This window comes from Brienomyrus brachyistius, chromosome 20 (genome assembly GCF_023856365.1).
Source record: "Brienomyrus brachyistius isolate T26 chromosome 20, BBRACH_0.4, whole genome shotgun sequence".
Lineage (NCBI taxonomy): Eukaryota > Metazoa > Chordata > Actinopteri > Osteoglossiformes > Mormyridae > Brienomyrus > Brienomyrus brachyistius.
In genome coordinates this window covers 10,869,669-10,894,095 of record NC_064552.1, presented here as the reverse complement: position 1 = coordinate 10,894,095, position 24,427 = coordinate 10,869,669, and the positions used below count along the sequence as shown (strand labels likewise).

General features: G+C 41.2%; 2 protein-coding genes and 1 long non-coding RNA gene across 5 annotated transcripts in view; 1 reads left to right on the top strand and 2 right to left on the bottom strand.

The window, feature by feature from the left end:
• Nucleotides 1–9,650, bottom strand: part of phyhiplb (phytanoyl-CoA 2-hydroxylase interacting protein-like b) — a 33,627-nt gene extending 23,977 nt beyond the window's left edge. Inside the window, exon 1 of one of the 2 annotated variants that reach the window (XM_048987129.1) lies at nt 9,586–9,650. Coding sequence is in view for 1 of the 2 variants with exons in the window: in XM_048987126.1 (XP_048843083.1) it covers nt 1,264–1,369 (106 nt within the window). In the remaining variant the exon portion in view is untranslated. Of the gene's footprint in view, nt 1–1,263; nt 1,944–9,585 lie in introns of those variants that run through there. The other variant, XM_048987126.1, reaches the window with a different exon arrangement.
• A 140-nt stretch (nt 9,651–9,790) lies between these two features.
• On the top strand, nt 9,791–17,282 carry LOC125715506 (uncharacterized). Its single transcript, XR_007384084.1, has 4 exons — nt 9,791–9,933; nt 10,072–10,167; nt 16,801–16,879; nt 17,034–17,282. It is a non-coding gene; the product is annotated as an uncharacterized LOC125715506 (long non-coding RNA).
• Nucleotides 17,197–24,427, bottom strand: part of bicc1b (BicC family RNA binding protein 1b) — a 63,937-nt gene continuing 56,706 nt past the window's right edge. For both annotated transcript variants that reach the window (XM_048987116.1, XM_048987117.1), the window contains exons 16-21: nt 24,114–24,153; nt 23,434–23,588; nt 22,959–23,112; nt 22,046–22,206; nt 21,312–21,411; nt 17,197–19,841 (exon numbers count right to left, since the gene is read on the bottom strand). In XM_048987116.1, the coding sequence (XP_048843073.1) occupies nt 19,711–19,841; nt 21,312–21,411; nt 22,046–22,206; nt 22,959–23,112; nt 23,434–23,588; nt 24,114–24,153 (741 nt within the window). In that variant the 3' untranslated portion in view covers nt 17,197–19,710. The remainder of the gene's footprint in view (nt 19,842–21,311; nt 21,412–22,045; nt 22,207–22,958; nt 23,113–23,433; nt 23,589–24,113; nt 24,154–24,427) is intronic.

The window sequence follows — 24,427 nt, the reverse complement described above, 5'->3', positions numbered from 1 at the left end:
CATGCAACTCTGTGGGGCTGAGGAGCAGAACAATCTGTCCTTTCTGCCCCCCCTCTCTCCCTCCCCCCATCCATCCCACCACACCGCACACACACAAAACAAAAAAACACAAGACCTGATTACTGACGGCACAAAAGGGTGTGGATTGTAGGTGCACACCTTCCATTGATGGCTGCAGCGATCTCTGGGGACAGCCCAAAGGCATGCTTATTGTCATGCTATGCAAGAAACTGTGTTTCACAGACATAAATACAATTTCTGGCCTTTTAAACCATTTGGATGTTTTTTTTCTTAAGTAACTAGTGGATATTAAAGATTACTTTCTGAAAAGTACAATGTTTAAGGACAAAAAGCACAAAATGCACAAATAGCAAGTTCTGTTTTCTGCTCCACATATATCGATGACTGATATAACTTTCATCGATGCAAAAAACAGCTAGATATGTGCAAGTTTTTCTTTTAACTATTGTCAGTCTAGCACAATGGGCGCACTTCAGACTAAAATTCAAAACCAGGACAAGATCCAACTCCATACTTGGCCGACGTTATTAAGCGAATGACGCCGTTTTTTCGGTAAAATGGGTTTCTGCGAAATAATTTAAATCTGCTATGTCATCGGCAAAAAAAGAAAAAAAATCAAAAACCTCATGCTTTCCAAAGTAATTACCTAATTTTACGCATACTAATAACCATCTTTATTTTACCCATGGACGCCATAAAAATACTACGCCAACTCTTTTAATCAATTAAATTTTACAAGATGATTCAACAAAGGCACTGCCCGTAAGCACCCTTAGAGTCACGTCTGTGTCCATGGTGCTGAACACAGCGCCCCGGCGCTCTCAGCAACGATAGCAATATCAGTAATTGATGATTAAAAAGTGATGATGAATTTTAAAATGCGCGATTCTCATGGGAACACATTTCATTTTCATCACCTAAACTAAAAAACGATTATGTTAATTATTCACATTTAATCCGAAATTAAATCAATTCCATAAGTATCTATCTGATCATGCATCACTGGTCGTTTCGGAAAAAACCCGATCGCAAATAACGTAATTGATACAAAATATGTTTTTCCCAAAAGAGGCAAAAACGCGTATTTTTTTCCATAAGCGCATAATTTTTTTCAGTGAAATGAATACGAGGCACTTGCAGCTCTACGTATAGATTTTTACCCAGGGACTGTCCACCATGGCCATGAATGACCGACGCCGATTTGACGGCAAAGTGGCCCCGGCGTGGGGCTGGCGACCCTACCTTCCCTGTCGCAGAGCTGAATGGCTTCCAGACTCAGGTTCTTGATCATGTCCTCGCACGGGCTCGTCGGGCTGCTCGCGCTGTGTCCCGTGCGCGGAACCTCCATTTTCCCAGCCTCGCGCCTGTCTCCGTAACGCCGAATGGGATGCTGAGCGCGTGCCGCCGGATGAGGCGTCACCTTGAACGGGTGCTCCGCTCTGTGGGGCTGTTTTATTCCTCCTCTCTCTTTTCTTATCGGGTCTCTCTCAGTGGTGCGGTCGGGGCGGCAGAGTCAGCGGCTCGTCACGGGCGCAGGGCACTCCGCCGATTTGCCGACGAGACGGGCGAGGCAGAGTGGAAACGTGCGGCAGCCGAATCGCATTCAGTTTAAAGCAATGCAGGGTGGACGGCTCCTTCTTCTTTTCTATTGGGCGTTTATATATTAATGAGTGCCAGTCTCTTAGGCGAGCCACAAGTGTCTGTAATGCCGCGCGATAATCAGCTAGCGTGGTTAATGGATTATCAGCGAATAAACACTGAATTAAACGAATTGTTATATAACGAGATTACCCGGCATATTTCATTACCAATTTAACGCCCCGTTCATTTTTTTGGTGGTTCTTTTGATTTCGTTCGACGAATCCATCGTAAATCTCAGACGTGGGTTTTCTTTGAAATCGAGCGTGGCGGCAAAAGCAGACACTGCCCTGGGTACTGCATATTATGGGTAATATCTCCTTTTATTGTGAATTTTATACAAGATAAGTAACCTCCCGCCCAACCCTTGAATGGTTATTTTATTATATTATATTTTTTGGAGCGGAGATACTATCTCGAAATACATTGTAATTAATTTAATATTTAATTTTCACAGACGCACTCACACAAAGGTCTGAGGTGGTTGTATAACTTCAGCCTGTTTTCACCTGTTTCCTGTTGTTCTCTTCTGACTCCACCCATTTCCACATGTTGGGAGAATCCAGCAAAAAATACAATACTTTGGCTTCGTAAATACACCTGCTGTTCAGAATGCTGAAAAAAGGCCAGTGGTTTGTATCAATACATCTGGGTCAGTTACAGGTTGCTTAAATTACCCACAGTCAATTAGTTCTGCCAATATGGTCATGCTGGCCCCGATCTTCTGGAGAAACATCTTCTGATAAAAGCTTTTTTTTTAAAAATATAATTTACATATTTTCTTTGCTGCTTCAGTCCATTCAGTAACTAATGTTCCTGAAATAACTGTTAATACCTTTATATCTTAAATTATATGATACATAAAATGCATGCTTTTGTGATCCATGTCTTTGGAAATACATTTAACAGAAATGGTGTCATGAAATCAAAGAATTACAAATTTTTTGAGTGCCAGGTAGGTGTATTTTATTATTGACTTATTCATCAATACTATATAAGAAATTTGCAATTTATACATCCTAAAATACTTTGAGTAGTATTACAAATCAAGGTATTCAAGGCATTCATGTGGAAATGCAGTTCCATTGGCAAGTCATGTCACAGAAAACATATCTAATAGGTACAACTCGACAAAGAATGTCTTCTTTAGCTGTGTTCACCAAAGTTCGGGAAAATGAGGTGGGTTTCTTGCAGCCGCAGTCCATCTTATACTCTCCAAGTCATTCTCAGAATGGCACTGCCCAGAGATTTTTGCCAGTGTTATTAAATCAGCTTGTTTATTGCAATGCCACGTTGATAGACAGAACACTTATCTATGTCACCCGTAAAGTTAATTTACAATATCAGCTGAAGCCAAGTCAGTCCAGAATGTAATCCACCATGCTCTATTTGCTTTCCAGGAACACAATAACCTAAAATAAGTGGTTAAAGAAAATGGGTGGGTGGATCAAATAAAACAGGGGGTTTTCCATTTTATTTGCTTGAAGAGATCCAGTAAATTAAAAGTCCTTAAGTGACATTTTCACTGAATATGAGCTAGACATTTGGTTGGTGAAAACCGGAAGGTTAGAAAGGTGTACTGTGCATTTTTGAGACAGAAACACGCTGGGATTTGTTTTGGTGTTCTTCTGTTACACATAGAACATTTTCTTAGCCTACAAAAGCTTCTCTTTGGGCTCAGTGCTGTTCACGGAGACTTCAGGTGACGCAAATCTGAATACCCGGGTGAGTCAAAGTATAGAACAATCTTTCAGAGTATTATATAAATAGAAAAACATTGAACAGCATGGTCAGTTATGAAGCTTTGGTCTTCTAAACTACACAATCATATGTTAAATAACTCATATGTTAGTTGCTTCCTGAGTAAGAATTTTGTTTATCTTCATGCTATGTTAAACAACATACAAGATTCTCATGCTTGCTAATGTTCACACCTTTGGTTTTATTTTTATTACGGTTTCACAACATAAGTGCTGAAATGCCTGACCATTCACATTGCTTTGTCTATTCTATCTCCCGCTTTGGGCCATCTGGTCCTGATCTCAAAGACCCTCAATGGTACCACAGGCAGACACTGGCATGGCGACAGTATCCGGAGATGATCCAACCCCTCATCCTGATTTAATCTTCTACATTCAACTTCTTCCAAATATCCACAGAAAACAGAATTACACAACCATGGTCCTCAAGCCTCAACTACTAGGATCGTGGGTGTGATAAATAGGTATTGATTTGTCTTAACAATGCGGTGTATGATTTAAAAATTTATAGCCAATATATTTGAGAACAATTCTGAATCAACTTTCTTACAAGAGACTAGTATTTCATTTGGTTTTAATTTTTCACTGTTTCTATTCACCATGGGAAAAACACTTATAAAGTGCTTTCTGACAAATTTTTTGGAAATATATATTATACCGGTTGAATTTTTTCTTACAAAATCTTGGTGACTGAAGTATAGCATCTGAACATGGGAAAATACCAAGAATTTCAAACAAAATTTAAAACCAGTGTTTACAGAAAAGTAAATCACATAGAATGTGCTAATCTTTTGCCAAATTATTCTCTACAAACTGCCATTTGCCCATTTTCCTATTTTATGTATTTTCTGTTTGTATTATCTGACCTTCTGAGCTCACCATTTTCAATTGCTAATCCGAATAGGTTTCCAGTGTGACTGGAAGCTACTCCAGCACACAAGGCAGGTAAACACCTCTGAAAATCATACCAGTCCACCACAGGGCGCACACTATGAGAAATATCAATTTGCCAAGATGCGTATTTTTGGACTGAGGCTGGAAACCCCGCATACACAATAATGCACACAGTGAGGGTGAAGTCAGGCCTTTAACCCCGGAAGCGTGATGTGATGGTGCTACCCTGGCTGAGACATGCATCATTCATGTTCCCAGAGTGACCTTATGGAATCAGTGTCCAAGGTTAATTTCCTTGCTACCTGAGATCGTGGTAACAAGGTACTGGATTTTTAATGTCCCTTTAATATTTACTATCTAGTGTATAATAAAGAGAACATCACCTCCACTTAAACCCAATAATCTGCACAATAAAACTATGCTTCGGATTTTTGCAAAATGTAGATTGATGCCCAGTTGCACATCCACCAATTATGCTCTGTCAAAATCATTTTCCATTTTTGTCCAAATATATATTCCTTATGCTTTCATGTTTCCAAGTGAAAGGGGCTACAAATCAAGACACACATTTTATGCATAAAAGGCCACATTAGTCAGGTATGGATTTCAGTCTCTCACTTACTATTAATACGCCTAACATCTGAGATTTTTTTTTGTTGTGGTCTATACATAATTTAAACATGCTATTCCTTAACCTTGTGGAGACATTTGAATTGTGTATCATTTGCCTTGAAACCTGATGTTTTATTGAGCAAGAATACCAAGTTCATTCGGAGTTCATCCATACGACTGATGATGAAAAAGGAAGAGGTTGTTTTCAGAGACAAACTTAAGACCACAAAAGATGAGTTTGTCATATTTATTTCGGGTATCTATCAAGCTCAATTATTAAAACTGCCCAGATTTGATATAAACAGAATTCCATATTCGGGCAGAGTTTAAACACATATAATGGAATATGTTAATATATCTTTTGCACTGAATCTCATATTAAGGATACCGTGTCAGCATTAAACGTTGATATAAGAAAACTCTACATAATCGGCGCACCACACATTATTTTACGGCAAATGGCCATATAGTCAGTGTCATGCACTGTCACCGGAGATGCTGCTGTTCAGATGAAAAGTGTGGAGTCATGGGCCGCTTCTGCAATCCCCGCCTCCCAGGACGAGACCTTCAGCCAAATCCCCCTGAGACTAATGACGCTGCACGGCAGGCTGGCCTGTCCATGTTAGTCTGCTGCTTTTCCATCTCTCTCCTGTCTACTGCATGACTCCCCCTCCTCCCCACTGCCTCCCTCTACTGCTTCAACTCAACGTGCACGTGATTGCATCCTAATGCGCTCCACTGGTAATTTTCTCATATCAGTACCCTCTCCCTCCACTATGGCTTCCCGGCTCCAGTTTGAACTGAAAGCAGCAGATGGCTGTAGGTTTGCTGGGGGGGGAGCAAAAAACACCACCACAGGAAAAAAACCAATCTGTTGCAAAACAACCCGCGTGAACAGATTCATAAGCAAGCCTCACACCGTAACTGCCAAAGAGGTGTGGGCCCTTTGTGAGGAAATACACGCAATGCCATAATGTCGTTGAGAATGCTGACAGCCTCACGCTGCACTGCTGCGACACAGCTCGGGCAGTCACGTGTGTGCGTGCGTCTGTGTGTGTGTATACCAGACTGCAGCCCCCACCCCCCCATCTCATTTAAGAAGCTGATTAAATGCCCATCCCTCATGCTAATCTGCCTGCCTGGGCAGCTGCTGGCAAGGGGCGTGGTGCAGCCCACGCTATCCTTCCCAATTCCCCGGGCCAACCGGACGCGGCTGCCATTTTCATCCTGAGTATCCAGTCCCTTCTAGAGCCTTTTCACAGATTTCAAGAACAAAACTGTGTTTGTTTGATAGAAATCTAAAGAGGTCACACCCACTGATTACACATCCGGGGCTCTTTAGTGATTCTGAGACGTGCCAGACAGACATAGGAGCTCGCTTTTGAATTAAAACAAGCCCTGCCTTTTAAGTGTAGCAGTTTGGGTATTCCAGGTTTAAAAAATGAATTCCCACCTATCTAGATGATGTGTCAATAATTTATTACACGGAAACACATGTTCTTGGAACACAGATCAGATGAAACTCAGATGGCTTCAGTATATTTATATATTCTGGCATTTCTGGTCGGCCCTAGAGAGCCTTGGGAGAGGTCCATTTCATAGCACCAGCCCTGATGTACAGCAATTGTGCTTTTTTTTAACTCCTTCGGCACCAGACCGGAGCTGCAGTGGACGAAATTATTCGGATCGTGACCTTCTCTGAGCTCAGTGCTGGAAAACGTCAGGCTATCGGGGCTGTGGAATGCTTGCCAGACAGGCTGGGTTATTGTGTTGCATAACAGACGATTTCACTGTGTTGCAGCTTTGTGAAACGATGCCTTGATTACACACTCTCACGGACATGCCAGATTATCTCCCTAGAAGGACAAGGTTGCGTAAGAATGTCAACCATGAAGGCGGAGGGTAGTGATGATACAAGCTGGCGTAAGACATTGTATTGCTTTGGCTGTTAAACTCATGCTATAAAGGACATAAATGCGTTAATGTTTACATGCTATATGTTTCCGGTAACCCTCAATATTCTATAAATAACAGCCCTATCCTATCCTATCCTATCCAGGGGTGCATTTCCCAGAAGCTCCCTTTAACAACTTCAATAGTTGGACCCATAACATTGCATGGTTAAAATGCATGGTTAATGTAGTTAGCAGCTATGCTTTTGGGAAACGCACCCCTGGAGGCTACACATGCAAGGTAGGGAACAACCCAGGTTGGGCCACCAATCCATCGCAGTATAAATAAGAGCGAAGGCCCAGAATACAGCAAATGTTACAATATTTATCTAAAACTTTAGGTTTATAACACAATGTAGGCAATCCAAAATAACCAAACAGAAATACAGTATGTCTTTCAATCAACATTTCCAACTTTCAAATGAAAAATTATATCTTGATTGCAAATCAAAACAAATACTAAAAAGTACTATTAAAGACTACTAAAGAGTCCTAACTAAATTAGGTACATTGCAAATGGTGAAATTAATTAAAACCCAATTTATATGCAGGTGCAATATATCAATGACCTGGAGGCCAAACTCACTAGTGAGCTTAAATGGGTTTACAAATTCATCCCACCACTATGTTAATTCCTGAAGTATTAATGGTTTAGATTATAACTTTTTGGTTTACATAAGCACAGTTAAGTTATTTTGGTTGGCTGGTTATAAGAATTAAATACATATGGAAATTCACTTTTGCTTGATTTTGATGCGGCAGGTACCAGGTGTCTGATCGATTAGGTACTCTTTATACTCAAGTGGTTGGTTGAAACAAAATCTTGGTCTGAATTTTTACTTTCTGGAACTGAACTATCCACCTGTAATTCCTTATTTGTCTAGTTCACTGGTTTGATTTCTCTAATTGGATTGGTTGAGGTACTGTCTGAGTCTGAGGTGTTGTGTGGACACTGGCGGGATTTTTGAAGTGTTGTTGATAAGGCTGGATTTGGGGTAACCAGGGCTGTAGCCCAAGATCCTGAGTTGTAGGGCAATCCTAATATTTTCTGGTTGTTACAGTATTATTTGATGCTGTATATAGGGCTCCAACAATGACATTAACTTAGCCCCGGAGTTGAATTATGTTAACTTTTAGTATTAGGAAAGAAGCTAAATCATAGTAAAGAAGTCTTGCTTAGCACCAGTAATGCCTGTTGAACTTGATCTTCCAGTACCATCATTTTAAACTAGGCTGAAAAAAATACATCTGCAGAGATATCTAGGTGAAAATGTTACATTTCCGACGGTAAAATTCTGCCATCCAAAAGAGAGGTACAGCAACTTGAAATTCTTATCACATGACCCCTGACACGGCGATTTTGTGAGACAACACATGATAAAATTCTGCTTATAGAGCCCACGTGGCTCACAGCTGTTTTTACGTTTCCTTGATCAGGAATGACTCATACTTCGCCAGTCACACTGCATATTTGGCCAGCGCTCCTATTAGCAAAGCAACGCAAACATAAACAAATGGGAAATAGGCGCTTTGGGTCCCTGCTGCTCAGCATGATGCCTTGGTACAAAGCCGTGCTGCTGTCATAGAAGCGTTTGTGAAATTGTGCTTCATGACATGGGAAGATCTCACATCAGACATTTGGAGCTTGGAGTTCATCTGCAAAATCAACAAACCGCCACTGTCAGAGATGGCACGGTGCCTTCCGTTATGAGGAAAGCCACATTCTCATTAAAGGTGCAATGGGTCCTCTTTTCAGACCATTCTAGAAAAGATGCGTCTTAAAGGTGCCATAGAATGCATCGTTTTTTTAATTGTCCATTTAACAATGGTATAATTTGGCCCTAGGATGAAACTGTTGATAGGACGAGGCTGTTTGCCAAATAATGGGACACTCATTAATATGTTCATGAGCTGTGCTTTGATTGGCTCATTTACTGTGAGGTACTGCTATAGCTTACACAGATCCAACATAGACCACCATAGGTGAGATAAAACATAGAACATTTAGGCATCCAACTATATTTGTTTGAACTTGTATCAGAGGAATTAGATGTTGAGGAGCAGCCGGTTGCTTGGAGATTGCAAATGAATGTTTCTGAGTGGCAAGTTTTGTCATTTAATGTTTCCTGGAAACATTAACTGTAGTAGTTACGTTTCACCCTAGCCACGTTAGCAAAATCAATACTTTGTGTTCTTGTTACAATGCTGAAAGCAGATTATTTTTAATCTCACGCAACAAATGACTTTAGGATGCGAGCTACTTCACGCAAGTTTTACGAAAGGTCTCGAAACAACCAGCTGAGCAGCTGGTAAATGTGTTGTTAGTAGTGAAGTCAGAACTCTATTTTTATTTTCTGTCGTACTGCAGTATCGATTTTTATCGATATTTGTGTAGCTAACGAAAAGTAGGTTACGGGAAGTACAGAAGCATCTTACCAGTGTCAGTATCACAGACCTCGTAATGTTTGCTACATCTGCTAAACTAGGGTACGTTTCCCCAAAAGCATAGTTGCTAGCAACGTTGGCAAGTTACAGTACAAAATTAGAACTATTCAACTGAACGGTTCCAACTATGTAAGTTGGGGAGCATTTGGCAAACGAACCACTGACTGACCTGTTAAACATCACCCATGCCTGTTGACATTTCGGTTTGGGAAGGGTACGAAAAGTGCCGACATCCCAGTCACAGCCTCGAACGGCACACTTACGCGCACAGCCCGCCACTTCCTCTGTTTTCACTGCTTCGTTCTTCGTAAAACCTGCAGAACTATTGAAGTCCGAATGCGCATGTCCATTGAGCTTGAAAGTGGCCTGGCATACGTTACTTTGGGGGCGTGGCTAAGACTGTTACGTAACAGTCTAGGAATTTCAAAATCGTTTAACGTCTTTCTTTTACATATTCAGTAACTTCTATTTGAGGGAACAACAGTGTTTGAGATTCGCGGTACAGTAAAATCCTGTTATAGTGGACTCGCTTATAACGGAATGTCGTCAATAACGGACGAGGTCCGCTGTTCCCGGCCGTGCATCTTTAAGAACATGCAGAAAAAGCATCGGTAAATGGTGTCCTGTAGTTGTGTTCTGGGCATACATCAACCCTGGATATAACGGACTGTTCCGTCTGGTCCCTTCAAGTCCGTTATAACTGGATTTTACTGTATATCATTTCCATGTACCGAACTCTCCTTTTTCAGATATATCGAGATAAAGTCAAATTTTCATTCTGCGGCACCTGTCAACTTTGGTCAGGAGATTTTCAATTCGAGACAAGTCTGCACACGCATTTACATGTATGTAACAGTTTCATTACCTTGTAAATAGTTTGTAGAGTTTGCAGACTACCCCAATGCTTTTGATGTGGTTAATTTTAGGTTTATAATGGAATATTATAGAGTTTCCGTTGGTTCAACAGGTTACTGCAGAAAGTCCGAGCTGGCTGATATACAGAGAAGTGTATTAGGCTAATATAGAAAGTATTCACTGGTTGCTATGTAGAGCCAATTTATAATATCACAGAATAAATTAAGTTGACAGTGGGATATAATCAGCATGTTATCATGGGAGTTTATGAAACAACTGGAAATTTAGCATTTTGTGAATTTTATGGATACTAAATAATGTGTTTTTTTGCAGTAGAATTTTTGTACTGTGATTATTTACAATGGGCAATAATTAAAAACATCATGTCGAAAAATATAGTGAAATTAAGAATATACTTTAGCTGGCGCAGTAAAAACCGCTGGCAGTTTACGTAATTTGTCCAATCACTAGGAGGCCGTATCGAAGCACACGGTAGACGCTATCAGGGTGACACCAAGAACCTTTCTATCTGAAATCCTTTACTGAATGAGCATTCTATTAATAAACTTTAAGGAATACTAAATAATGTATAAGCTTAGACAGAAAGCGAGCCTAAATATAAGGCAACGCGGTGGTTGTATTTGTACTTTAGTGCCCCCTAGTGACATTTACAAACAAAACAAAGAATTGCATCATCGTCTACGCGAAAACAAAATGGAAACCCTAATAGAGCTGATCAATCAAACATTTTTATGGCGCATTTTTACCAGAAAGTTGCTACAAAACACATAGCAGTGATTCACACTAGACCAGAGGGAATTATTATTATTTTTTTAATGCTAATAGAAAAAGGAACAAATGTGTATTGGTTGATGTATTTAAAGAGCACCGATAACAATGAGTGTGTATACAAGCACAAACAAAAAGCATCTTTATACAAATAATAGATACAAAGTATGACTGACAGCATCACTGGGGGGAGGGGGGGGGGGTGAATAATCACGGTGACCTAGTGTCTGGAAGCAGGGGTCTGTGAGCCCAATGCAGACGAATGTATCAGTACAGCAGATCAATACGTTGTTTCTTTCTTTAGACCTTACAGCAAGCTGAGCCTCTCGGTCCATTTGATGATTTGTTAGCTCAGGGCCAGATAGCTCCAAGCGGGAAGCAGAAGGGAAAGCAGAAAAATGGACATGTATTTTGTTGATTAATTGGTTAAACAAAAGTAAAGCTAACAAGCACAACAAAGAATAGCAACAGTGATATATAGTAGTATAATAAAAAAAAATTGAGGCAAAGAATATGCATGGAGTGGCATTGTTAGTAGGTAAAATTACATTGATGAGTTGGTAGGTTGTGTAGCTGTACAGGTTGGGTATTTGTGCCAGTGAATGGGAGTTAAACGAGCCCTTGAACTTTCCTCACTTGTATATTCTTGAATATTGTTATTTTGAATAAATAAATACAAATATCAGTGTGTCAGAACTCACTGCTTAATACACAGATATCACTGTGATCGAAATTCATTTTAACATTATTATCAAACAATAGAATAAATAATTTGGTTTTTACTTAAATCTACAATGGAAAGTGTCTGAATTCTAGTCAGAAGAGAGAAAGAAGCTATTTTTACTTTAGTTTAACTGCTACAGTAGTTGCTGTCTGAGCCCAGACTGATAGATATGTTTAATTGTAAATAAATTGGATTATTTGTATGCAGGTACTTGAATACAAGTTATATTGCGATTGCTTTGAGCCTCTGGAACATATGCAATAGATGAATTTATCATATTATAATGTCTATGTGGACTTTCCAAAACATGCAGAAGCTGCTTCGATAGCTTTGTTAGACAGGAAACCTAGTAAACAAAGTGTAGTTTGGAGCTTGCAGCTAGTCTAGTCAGTTCATTGTGCACAAAAAGTGCAAAAGAGAACCAACATGTTTACTATAAATAGGCACAACATTAGTGGCAGGTGTTTTATGTGTAATAGCTTGGAAAACATCTTGAATCTAATTCCAGATCTTCAGAATTTTATCTTCAAAGTATTTCAAAGCCACGTATTTATTTTTCTTGGATTCCAGATTAGTTCAGCAAAATTTTTAAAAAGAAATCTATAGTTGCCCTTGTTTACAGTAATACTGGAAAGCTGGAAAGTATACTTGTATCCTAATCTTCAAGGCGCCTGCTTTAATGTCTTAGTACCAGGGGGTTTCTTACTATTAATTAATTCTGTTTCAGAGTTCTCACACCATGCATTGTGGCATTCAGAGTGACGGCAATTGCATTAAATATTAGTGTCCTTAGCCAGTATTTGTGGCTTGGATATGATTAATACAATGAAGCTTGGGATCAGCAATCTGAATTCTACGGGAATCTTGTAGCACTCTCCCACAAGGAATTCATACCAAATAGGTTTGGGGTCTGGTGTTTGGAACAACCATGAAAGACGGATAACCGTGTCCTCATGTTCCAAAAACCATTAATTGACAGCTTGTTTCCTCTGGATTATGAGCATTTTCGTCCATCTCTTGGCTCTGGCCAAAAGAAAATGTCAGGGGATGCCGTTCTGTTTAGAGGAGCGAAATAGTGCAGATTTGCCTGAAATTACTAAGCTGTTTTCAACTGACTCGTTCTCCGTGTTTCTCAAATCATTTATTCACAGCATGTTTCCTTTGAGGGCGGCATGGTGGTGCAGTGGTTAGCGCTGTTGCCTCACACCTCTGGGACCCGGGTTCAAGTCTACGCCTGCGTCACATGCGTGTGGAGTTTGCATGTTCTCCCCATGTCATCGTGGGGTTTCCTCCGGTTTCCCTCCACAGTCCAAAAACATGCTGAGGCTAATTGGAGTTTCTAAATTGCCCCTAGGTGTGCATGTGTGAGTGAATGGTGTATGAGTGTGCCCTGCGATGGGCTGGCCCCCCATCCTGGGTTGTTCCCTGCCTCATGTCCATTGCTTCCGGGAAAGGCTCCGGACGCCCTGCAACCCAGTAGGAAAAGCGGTTTGGAAAATGGATGGATGGATGTTTCCTCTGAGCTGGATTACAGTCATAGTGAAAGACATCCACCTCCAAATATATGTAGAAGCCAAAATGTAAAAGATTAATGAACTCTTTTGGTAGTTTACTATAACGTGAACATAATAATTTACAGTATTTTATTATCTATTGATCATATACAGCTCTGGAAAAAAATTAAGAGACCAGTTCATATTTTATAGAGGGCAGAAGGAAGTTTTCTAATGCCAGAGATGACCGTCAACTTACCCAATAGTGTCTCATGAATTGGAGGATGACATCAAGTGACATTCAAAGAGTGGTGTGAAATGCACTGCTAAAACAATTCATAACAGGTTCCTAGAAGCAGGACTGAAGACCCATACAGCAAGGAAGAAGCTGTTCCTCAGTGACAAGCAGGTAAGAGCCAGGCTGGAGTTTCTAAAGAAATGTATATTTTAAACAGATGCATACCCATAAATTGAGAAATTATTAAAATTTAAATTGTTGCTGTGGTCTCTTAATTTTTTTCCCAGAGCTGTATATTAGGGTATAAAATGTACACATTGTTTATATTTGATATCCATCCATCCATTTTCCAAACCGCTTATCCTACTGGGTCGCAGGGGGTCTGGAGCCTATCCCGGAAGCAATGGGCATGAAGCAGGTGCCGAATGCAGGTAGTGTAGTGCTGGGATGTTGGTAAGTCCCAGCTGTGATGCCACCAGTAAAAATACACAGCTATTTTTATGGAGATGCCCACTGTGGAATGTGTGTCCATGTGGACGGTTCAGAGACAGTGAGGGGGTACAATTCACACTGTTGCCCCTCGTCCATGGACACCTGTAGCAAGTCCAACATGAAATATAGGTATAAATGACAAAAATCAGCCAGCTGGATAGGGTGGCTGCTCTGTAAACCTCAATGAGGCTCTCTCCAAAATAGGAGTCGCTCAGATAGAATGGTATGCTGCTTCTCTGATGAGCCCTGGCTTTCCTGTGCTTTTCTACCAATCATGGCACGCGATGATAGCCCAGCACAATGAATAAAGTTAATCGCCATTGGTACGAACAGTGTAAGCTAGCAGAGAGCACGGCACACGATTCAGTCAAGACCTAATTGATTTAAACAATACTTTACACTGAGACAACTCCCTGTGAAGGGATCGGGCAGTTTTCCCCTACCCTTTGGGTACACAAATTTACGACTGAAATAAGGACCACCCCAAACCCCTTGGTGACCTACAATTGGAGCGATACCAGCAGGTTGATTTACACTGTTGCATTAACTGTCCATCCATCAATTTTCCATAACCACTTACCCAGTACAGGGTCAAGGTGGCCGAAATGACTCTAGGTATAATTATTACCCTAAAATAATAAAACTTCTGGTTGAGACAGTAACACAGCTCATTTATTCATAGGAAAGTTCAACAGTTTAAATAGTTATTGGCAAGAGGCTGGTTTCCTCTGCATGAAGACACAGGAATAAAACTGTATTCCCGCACTCAATAAATCGGCTGTTTTCGTTAGACTGAGCCGGTTGTTTCATAATGTCAAACAGATTCGACAAAAAAGCAGGGAAATACATATTTCAGACTTTCTAGACGCATAGACCGTTACCTTCCCAACAATTAGCGGCTATAACCATCCAAATCATGTCCCAGACTTCCCCGGACTCAATCTTAAGTTTCTACCAAAGCATTTGACTCAGAGCGCTGACCTTGCAGGCCATATGGTGCGTTCCACGTCTAAGCGCCTCTAGGCCTGAAAATGTGGCAGTTCTACAAAAACTCGAAAGAGGCAGGGGCTCATGAGGGGAAAAATAAAACAGGAAAAATGTAAGTTATTGCATTCTTTAAAATATTTTTTTCAGCATTCACCGCAAGCCACAACGCTGGTCAAAGAACCTCATTTTCAATCTATACAGCCCAGGAAAACAGACGTATAAGCTTGGAAAGATTTTGTGGGAAAAAAAGTTTGATTGTTTCAGGCTTTACACAGTAAACAAATTGAAAAGGCAAAAGGAGCTGAAAAAATTTGTTGTTCGGTATGATTTGGAGGTATGACATAAACAGCATATAATATGAAGTACAAGATGCGATTCTGTCAGTTACCGGTACACATACCAAAAAAAAAAAATTTTTATCTGGAAAGGTATTTTTTATTTTGATTGGTTTTCATTGATGGGCAAAACTTTGTCTAATAATCCGTCACAGAAACATAGAAAAAAATTGCATCTATTAACTACTTACTGTTACTGATTGTGAAAAGTAGGCATGCCACTGTACTTTTTTCTATTTTTTATTTTAACTGAATGTAGATTTTCAGTAAGTACTGTATTTTGTTATTCACCTCTACCATTGCTAGAGGGTTGTCTCCCAGCCCCCTTACAAGACCGCTTCATAATGAATCATCCAGCCATCCACTTATTTAGTACAGGGTCATGGAGAGGAGTTGAGCCTATCTCAGCACATGGTACAGGGCAGGTGAGCATCCTGGATGGAATGCCAGTCCATTGCAGGAAAGACACACACACACACACACACACACAAAGACACAAGTTGGTGTACCTATCAATATGGGGACCATCCATTCATTTCCATGGGACAAACCCTAATCCCAATCACAACACCCTTAACCTCTACCAATCCCTAACCTTAACCATAAGTAACCACCTCAAATACAAGACTTTTGGCACTTTTACTTTTTTGATTGCATTTACAAATTTTTTTTAATAAAACTGAGGATATCCAAATGGGCACCTCAAAAGATGTCCCCAAAGGTATAAAAATTTCTGGCTTTACTACACTTTTTGAGGACCAAATTGTTCCCAAATGTGATCTATGCAAACACACACACACGCTAAAATGGTCCATTTTTCAAAAGAAGTATCTTTGGAAATTATTAATATGATTCATTAAATAAATGAAGATAACCACGAAAAACACAAGTAATATGGGAACTCTAAAAAGTATATCGTCCATTTTATGTAATGTTCATTTAGGCTAGAATTCCAGTTAATCTCATTTAAGCCTAAAATGCATTTAATGGAGGCTGCCACCAAAATTCAGTAAAATATAATGATGAAATGCAACTCTCCAAAAACAGTTCCAGTGGATTCCTTTGCCGGGGACTTGAGAATTTGAGAAATGCAAGATTAGCGGATATGTTGGCTTTGGACTGACATTTCAAGTGATTATTCTGAATAACCCAAGTGTTTTCCAAATGCACGAAACTGTCATTTTACCAACATGCAAAGTCCTGATGCTTCTACGGAATGATAATCAAACTGATAAAATTTCACAAGCGCAAAGAAAAACATTTTATGACCTTCATATTAGTTCCTCAACATCCACAGAAAGATATAACTTAAATTTGAAATTTAAGTAACTGAATTGCTAAACAGTTTCTGTAAGGAAAAAATCTACAAACAATATATTTTGAGATAAACCTATTGTACTAGGTAGACATCCTTGTGTGTAATCATAGTCTTGGCAGAAATGAATGATTTCCTGTGACATTTATATTTTGCACTGCAAAAAATCTATTGTGATCAATTAAATTTTAAATTTCAGTCTATACAGAAAGCACTCAAGATCCACCTTGTCCTCTCTTCCCTGATCCAGTGCTGGAAAACCATCTTCAGATGATTCCAACAGGCTGCTCGGACTCACAGTGGCAAGCAGACGGAGCAATGATTACAGGGTCAGGTTTATAATGCAAAACTTTATTGTTAAGGATTGACTTTGTCTCACGTTATGAAGATGTATGACTGAGTGGTGTGTAAAATTAGCTACGCCTGAAATAATACAAACGGTTGGGGGGGATAGCTGATTCTTTTTTCTCTTTTGAATGGTAGGTGCACATACCACTTCCTGTCTAATATAGGGCGTAATAAACAGTATGAAGAAGCACAGCACATTTTCAGTAATGAGGCTGCCACAGAGAACCAATTCAGTGCATTCTGGGAAGTCAACAGACATGTAAGGAAAAGACACAGCAAGACAAGGGAGAGCGGGGTCTAGTGTTTACATATATTTATTATTCTGTAACAAGGCCTCCGATTGGTATAGAATGCATTAAACAGATTTTTGCTTATTACACAAAATGTCGTCTTCATTTTAAAAGTACAGACACCACAAAATACAGCTTTTTGTCTGTGTTACATATACAGATTAAAAAAAAAATCATTCATAAGGCACTGGCCAACTAATGCTTGCTTCGCTACTGATTCCAACGCTGTATTGTGCATAATCAATTTTCAAAGGCAATAATGAGAATTAACGTTGCCATATTCCATTTAGTCAACATAGGAATTTGTCATTTCCAGTGTTTCCTTTTCTACAGCCCTGTACCTCAACCTGTTCCTCTGTTAACGGGAAGTCCTTCGTCGGTTGCGTCTAACCTACTGACAATACTGCTAGGTGTAACAAAAGGCCATGTCTAAAAAAAGACAAAAAGGTTTTTTTTTCTTCTTCTCTTTCTTCTTCCTGGGAATCATGAAGTGTACGAAAGAAATCACAGCTCCCTGTTCATAACCGGCGGGAACGTGGACAATTTTCATACTCAACAGACCATTTTAAAGGTCGAACAAAACCTGTGGAAATGCGGCAGGAGAACAGTTACTAAAGAATGTTGGAGTTGATGTTCCCAAGACATGTAAATGTGTCATCGCAGACTTTTACATTAAATTGCGTGGTAAAGGTTGCATTTATTTTCTTGCATAGTCCATTGCACTGAAATGATTCCATTGACATATCCTGGGCCCCACACACCATGGGGAGGATCTGTTGCATGTTGTCCGGTGCCCTTCATTACAAACACAACACATATAACACGGGAGTACCAGAAAAGATCACCTACGAGAGAAAAACTGGACCATTTACGGCAGAATATCTGTCCTTTCAAACTGAATAACAAAACTAGAAAAAAATAATGCTAATATGTCATTCTTCCTTTGTTGTGCAATTATTACAAAACTGTACGTACCTCTTACACAAAAAGGACAAATTCAACATTTTAATATACACATGGTTATACTACATGTACAGGAATATTGCATATGCTAGTAGCAAGTATCAGTTCTTGAATAGTTTACATAAAACTAAAAATGTTACCCCTTTTTGACTGCAACAAAGTTTACTTTTCCTCTGACGTCTGCCTTTGAGAAAGCTACAGAGCTCACCACTGCCAAATTATCAAAGATACACACTCCGTGGCCTTCGACTGGAAAACAGCCCCGTTAGTATCGTTCACAGTTTAATATCAACATCCTTCGTAAATGTATCAGTTGTAAATTTGTTTAGTTTCTTTCCCCGGGGAGAAGCACATGGTGCTTTTTCAGTCGATCTGCACGCGTCGCGTTTAACTGCCGCACTGAGCTTGTGGCTCTCTGGGGGGCACTGTTAAACGCAGTTTTCACACTCAGCTGGAAGACTGTGTCGTGGAAAAAAAAAACAAAAAGCAACAAATAAAAAAAAAAAAACGAGGCGAAAAGGTTTGCACAACACAAGGCAACGAAAAGCCTTCAAGGAGAACAACTTTTGGCCCTATTTTATTTTTCCTCAGGATATAGAATTCCAGTCCATCTATGTAAACCACAAAAGAAGTATGTGTGTGTGTGTGTGTGTGTGTGTGTGTGTGTGAGAGAGAACCAGAGGGCTGCAGTAATGCAGCGGTGGTCAGACCCCGGAAACAGGATGGGTCACTCCCCCCCCCCCCAGCACTTTGCTGGATTTTAAGAAATCTGCCTGCTGCAATTATTAAAGGACACAAGTGGAAACAAAGAATGAAAAATATTAATAAAAATGAATGGAGGTTACACTGAGGTTAAAAAAATAGGGAGAAAACAAGATTAGGCTTTTAAAATTATACACGGAGAGCATACGACGCAGCACACGTGACGTAAGCGAAGGACCAAACATCGGGTCAGTTCCACGAACCACAGGAAACAATTCGCTCATATAATCATGTCCCTGCTCACCTACTCGTGATGCTGCTTCACCCCACTCATCATCATCATCATCTTCTTCATCTTCACCTTTTAACCACACAATGTGCTTACATTTTGGCTTGGTACCCAAGTAAGTGCTGAATGTATACATGTACATAGGTATGCAGATTACAAAAATATGCATCCACAGGCAAAAGAATATAGCATTCTTAAAGTGCACAGGAATGATACAACAAACTAAGATTACACATAAATAGTATCAAAAAGATTTTTCACTAAGCAATCTGCCTATTCCTTCAAAGATACGACAGTGCACGGATTCTTTTATTCCTTCACAACAGCTGAAGCTTCTGTAGACGAGGGACAGTCTCAGACAGGGAACCATGGTCGCTTTTCATGAATGACAGGCTTAGGCGCTGCCACTTTTCTGTTTGGCACTTTTGGCTTTGGTCCATGTATTCCTGACTTTGAGCGAGTGGTTTCTGATACAGGCAGGGGTTGTCCTCGGGGGCTCAGGAGGAGAAGGACCTCTGCACTGGTCCTCCCTTCCATCCTCCCTACACCCCGCTCCCTGCCCGGGGACCTACCACCGGCCGCTCACGCTGGCAATGTCCGAGTGGTACTGGCGAGGCAGACGCCCGCTGGCTCCGCCCTCCAGGAAGGAGGAACGGATGTTTGGCGGCTCGAAAAGTTTTCTTCTGTTCTTATTCAGCTCTAAAAAATAAATAATGAGACAGAAATTTTTTAATAATCTTATCTCCCCCGTAGCTTTACCGCGAATTCTTAAACAACAAGATATCGGATGTTTATCAACATGCATACTAGACCATTCTTGTATTCTCGCGTACTTGTTTGTCGTCATCTTCCATTGCCGAAATACAGTTCCAGTACTCAAGAACAGAAGTACAAAGGACAGTAAAAAAAAATATATATAAAAAACCCCCAATGTCTTTCTTGCCCAAAATATCAAGGCTGCACCGGTTGCATCTACGCCAGCGGGAACAATCCCATGATTCATTTCGTCCTAAGTTCGTTTTTGGGATGCAAGTTAGCAAGAATGCTCTTGCCAAGAACATATGTTCTTGGTATTGATAAACTCCCATAGTCTTATCTCGGTCTTATATAACCCCAGTTCTAAGTTTGTTGACATCACTGAGCACCTCTGCTTGACAACTGACAGACGTTCCAAAGGAAATTCTCGGAAGCTACTGATGAGCCATCCATCAGCAAGCATAAGTGACTGCGGGCAAGTGGAACAAAATGAACTGGAAACTCGATGCGCAGCCTGCTAAAAACCAGGAGAAAATGTATTATAATCCCTCCAGTATTAATCACAGGATGTCTGTATCTTTCTTCTGGCAGGTCTTAAGCATGAGCTTCAAACCTTGCCAGAATAAATACGATATGAGATTCTATTAGAGTTTTAAAGGGGTTTGCATTTGAGAAGGGCAGTCCTGTGTTTATTAAAGTCTACGTTTTGGAAAAAGTACAGAAAGCAGATTTGAATTAAGTGGGGTGGACATTTCTGTGTGTTTTTATGAAGACGGTGGGGTGGGGGATGGTATTCCGATTTCGGAGGTCCAGATTCCATCTGTAAAGATTACAGGAGATTAGTGTGCTAGAGGAATAAACATGTGGTCTCATCCGTTTCCGGCCTGCACCCCCATGGTGTATGCAGAGTGCAGTGCATGCGGAACATTTGTTCGGTGAAAATGCAAACAGAGACCAATAGCACACTTTAAACAAACACACACACACAAAAAAAAATTAGACCCGAGTTAACCTGCAGAAGTGTAGTTTTTGAATTCCCGACGATGCTGGTTAGAGAGCTATGCAGATTTGCTTAAACGATTCTGGAGGAAGCACAGCGGATAGGAGCTTTTTCAAGCTGCTTGTGAACTCGACGTCTACACGGTCACACGATGGAGCTATGAGAAACAGCTCTGTGCGGTGAAAAACCATGGAAACTGCAGGAGCTTACATTGCTGGATCAGGATCAGGAAGTACGCCCCACGACATGGACAGTCAGGCACCCTACTCCACCATAGGATGATGACGGCTTAAGCGGTTTTCATACTGGCTCACTTCTTGTCTGGCAGTAGCATAGTATCATGCGACCCAGATGAGCCAACATCAAAGACAGCAGGGTAGGCTAAGCGACTGGGAAAGCTGGGAGGGAATCACCTGAGATGGCCAAGAGCATTTTCCTCCGGGCTCCGAACGTGGTAATGCCAAGCTCCTTCAGGTCCTGGTCCGTCAGGGTGAGGAACGTCTGCAGGTCAATCTGTACCAAGAATTAATTTCCTTTGATAAAAGAGCATCATTTGAAAAGAACACCTTGGTGTAAAAGACGAAGGGAGTTGCTTGCTATATCATATGCAGGGCTCTTTGAATCAGGTCATCAATTCCACATCCAGATCTTGGTTTTAGTTCTCCCAGGAAGTTAAATAATTGCTAATTCTGATTGGCCACAGTGGTTTCACGCCTGGCTCATGGATGAAAAGCGGCTGGAATATTGACAGTGCTCAGCCCTTGAGGACCATCATTTGAATAGCCCTGAAATATAGCATATATATCATGGTATACAAGACAGGTTCAAATTAGGATCAGTCGTTAAGAGGTTAACTCATCTCTAGAGTTCATACTGTGGAAATATCTTCAGTAAACATAACTGAGACAGATGGTGAGGGGAAGTGTTGCCTTTTCTTACAGTTCATTATTCTAAAGCATAAATATACTTTTTTTTTTAATAAATGATACCATCAGGTAACACCATTTGTTGGGATAACAGATGAGAATCTTGCTGATGTGAAAGACATTATAAAGGTTCCAAATGGCAGGGAGACTCCGTGCTCCTTATGCAGTACGATTCCAGTACGATTCCATCCATCCTGGTGTCAATACCGTAATAAACGTACCTCCTGCTGTTGGAAAACGTCAGTGTACTTCCCCAGTCCCAGCTTGCTGAAGAGCTCGGGGAGGTCCGAGCCTTTGAAGGAGATGTTGAGGTTGCACCCGTTGCTGCCCGTCATCGATGATATACAGTCCATGTAGTTACTGCTGCTTAGATAGTGCTCCACTGTAAGGCAAAATAGACGAGCACAGAGTTGGATTTACGACTGTGGTATTTCAGACCTCCTCCACCCGCGCGGACGGAGGTATCGGCTCGCCGGACTTTCATCCTCCTCCAGCTCGGTCTGCTGACTGCAGCAGTCTCCTGCACCGCCTGCAGTTCCACCCAGAGAGAGCTAACTTCACATGCAGAGTTTTTATTAAGAGACCGCTGCAGGATCATTTCTGCATTATAATACTGTGTCCCGAAAAGATTGATCAGCCAAAGCCTACTGACGTGGTTTCTTTTATGGCTCAGAGGTGAATTAATAAAAAAATGATCCCAGTTAAAAGCAAGCAGACATAATGAAGCCCCCTGGCAATTCAGTTCGTAAATTTGTTGGAATTCTGTGCCATTTTACAGGTGTTATGAAGGATGTAATAACAGTACCGCGGAGCCAGTGGATGGGAGGGGCCTGTCTCAGCTGATGCCGATAAGCAGACAGGGAGACAGTGATGGGCAGGTTGGCAGACAGATGGGCAGGCGGGCAAAGGAGATATAACAGGGAGAGAGATAAGACAGGGAGGCAGTCACAGAGACGAGCGAGGAGACAGGCGAGCGGACGCTTAGGGAGGTAGGCAGAGGACACGCCGGGAGTGACATCAGCAGCCCGGCACCCAGACAGATATGATGAAAGCAGGGCGACATTTACACAGACGGCAAGCAGAGAAACTGGCAGACAACAAGGGGGGGGGGGGGGGAGGCGGGAGAGGAGGAACCTGATTTATTTTGCTTCCTTTTGGGACTGATGGCTGGAGAGAACTCGGAAGGACCGGGAAGGCCTCCGCCGTTCCTCTCCCTCCAGTTGTCCGAGTCGCTGCCGCTGCAGATGCCCTCGCGGCTGTTGGAGCGGGAGAGGGACAGAGAGGAGCCCTAGAATAATGAAGAACACCTTAAGAAAGTGGTCTGGGGGCAGGCCGCGTATAACAGGAGGCTCGGTATAAAATCCGCAGAACTCTGGTCAGTAGGCAACATATCATTTAGGGAACTGCTGACGGCCCTCGTTCTGCTGTCATTTCATTACACTTCACAGATCGTACAATGTTGTACCTCTAAACGAAATGTATTCCCTTTTAATTGGTTGCATAAATAAAATAAACACATATCAGGAGCAAAGTGCAAAATGTTACACTATGCAAAATGCACCAGATAAACGCAAGTAACAGCCAAAGCTGGCTAAGCTTGGCGGTTCACCTCATAGGTGGTGGACATGGTCGGCTTGTAGGCCACGTGGTTGGCTCGCCGGAGCTCTTTGATGGTCTCCGCCGGCATGGATTTGGAGAAGCCAAGTCCACTCCACGTGTTGGTGGGCGTCCGGACCTCGGTCACCACCGGCTTCTTCAGCATGGCTGAAAAGAACACAACCATCCAATCTGAATAAGCCAGACATAAAATCGCAGATACATAGTAACACAATCCGAGCCCTTGGCAAGTACAGCCTGGCAATACTGCCAAGTAAGCAAGTCTGTCCCGGCATCTCATGCTACATCTTTGATCTGGGTTGTCTAATAATAGGTTTTCATCAGCAAGCTCATTGGCTGAATCGGGCAGTGAGAAAGTTAGAAGCCGCAACAAGTAAGTAGTTAGGAAATCTTTTATTATAGGCTTGATGTTTACTGTAAATCAGAAATAGAGAGATAATGACATACCAAAGCAAGCCAAGCAAGATTTTCTCATTTCGGACAGTAGTATTGCCCCATTCGTAGCCAACATAGTAAACTAAACACACTGGATATCATCATTTGTTACCATTCGTGTTAGCCGTTTAGATATTTTAATAAAGTGGTAGAAAAAATTCTCTTAGAATGGTGACACGAAGACAGTATGCTGAATTCGAAGTGCAGGGTGAATTGTGATATTGTGAAATCTCCTACCTTTTGTTGCCAACAGCTTTTTCTGTTCATAGTCAAATGCCTGAAAAAAAAAAGAAAGCGAAATGTTTCCACAGTACAAAGGGCCTGATCTTTGAAATCAGCAACAGCTTCTTGCTTCCAGCACCGAGCGATTCAGACTAAACCTTATCTCTGTCACGTCCAATTCTGTCAGTTATTTTGTATATTCATCCCTTGGTGACGTTTTGGCCTGTAAAAGCTCAAAGCGTGAACAGCGCGTGTTCCTCAAAACGGCTGGGAATGAAGTCATGAGAAAAACAGCTGAAATATGTAAGAGTGGCTCCCTGGAGGAGACA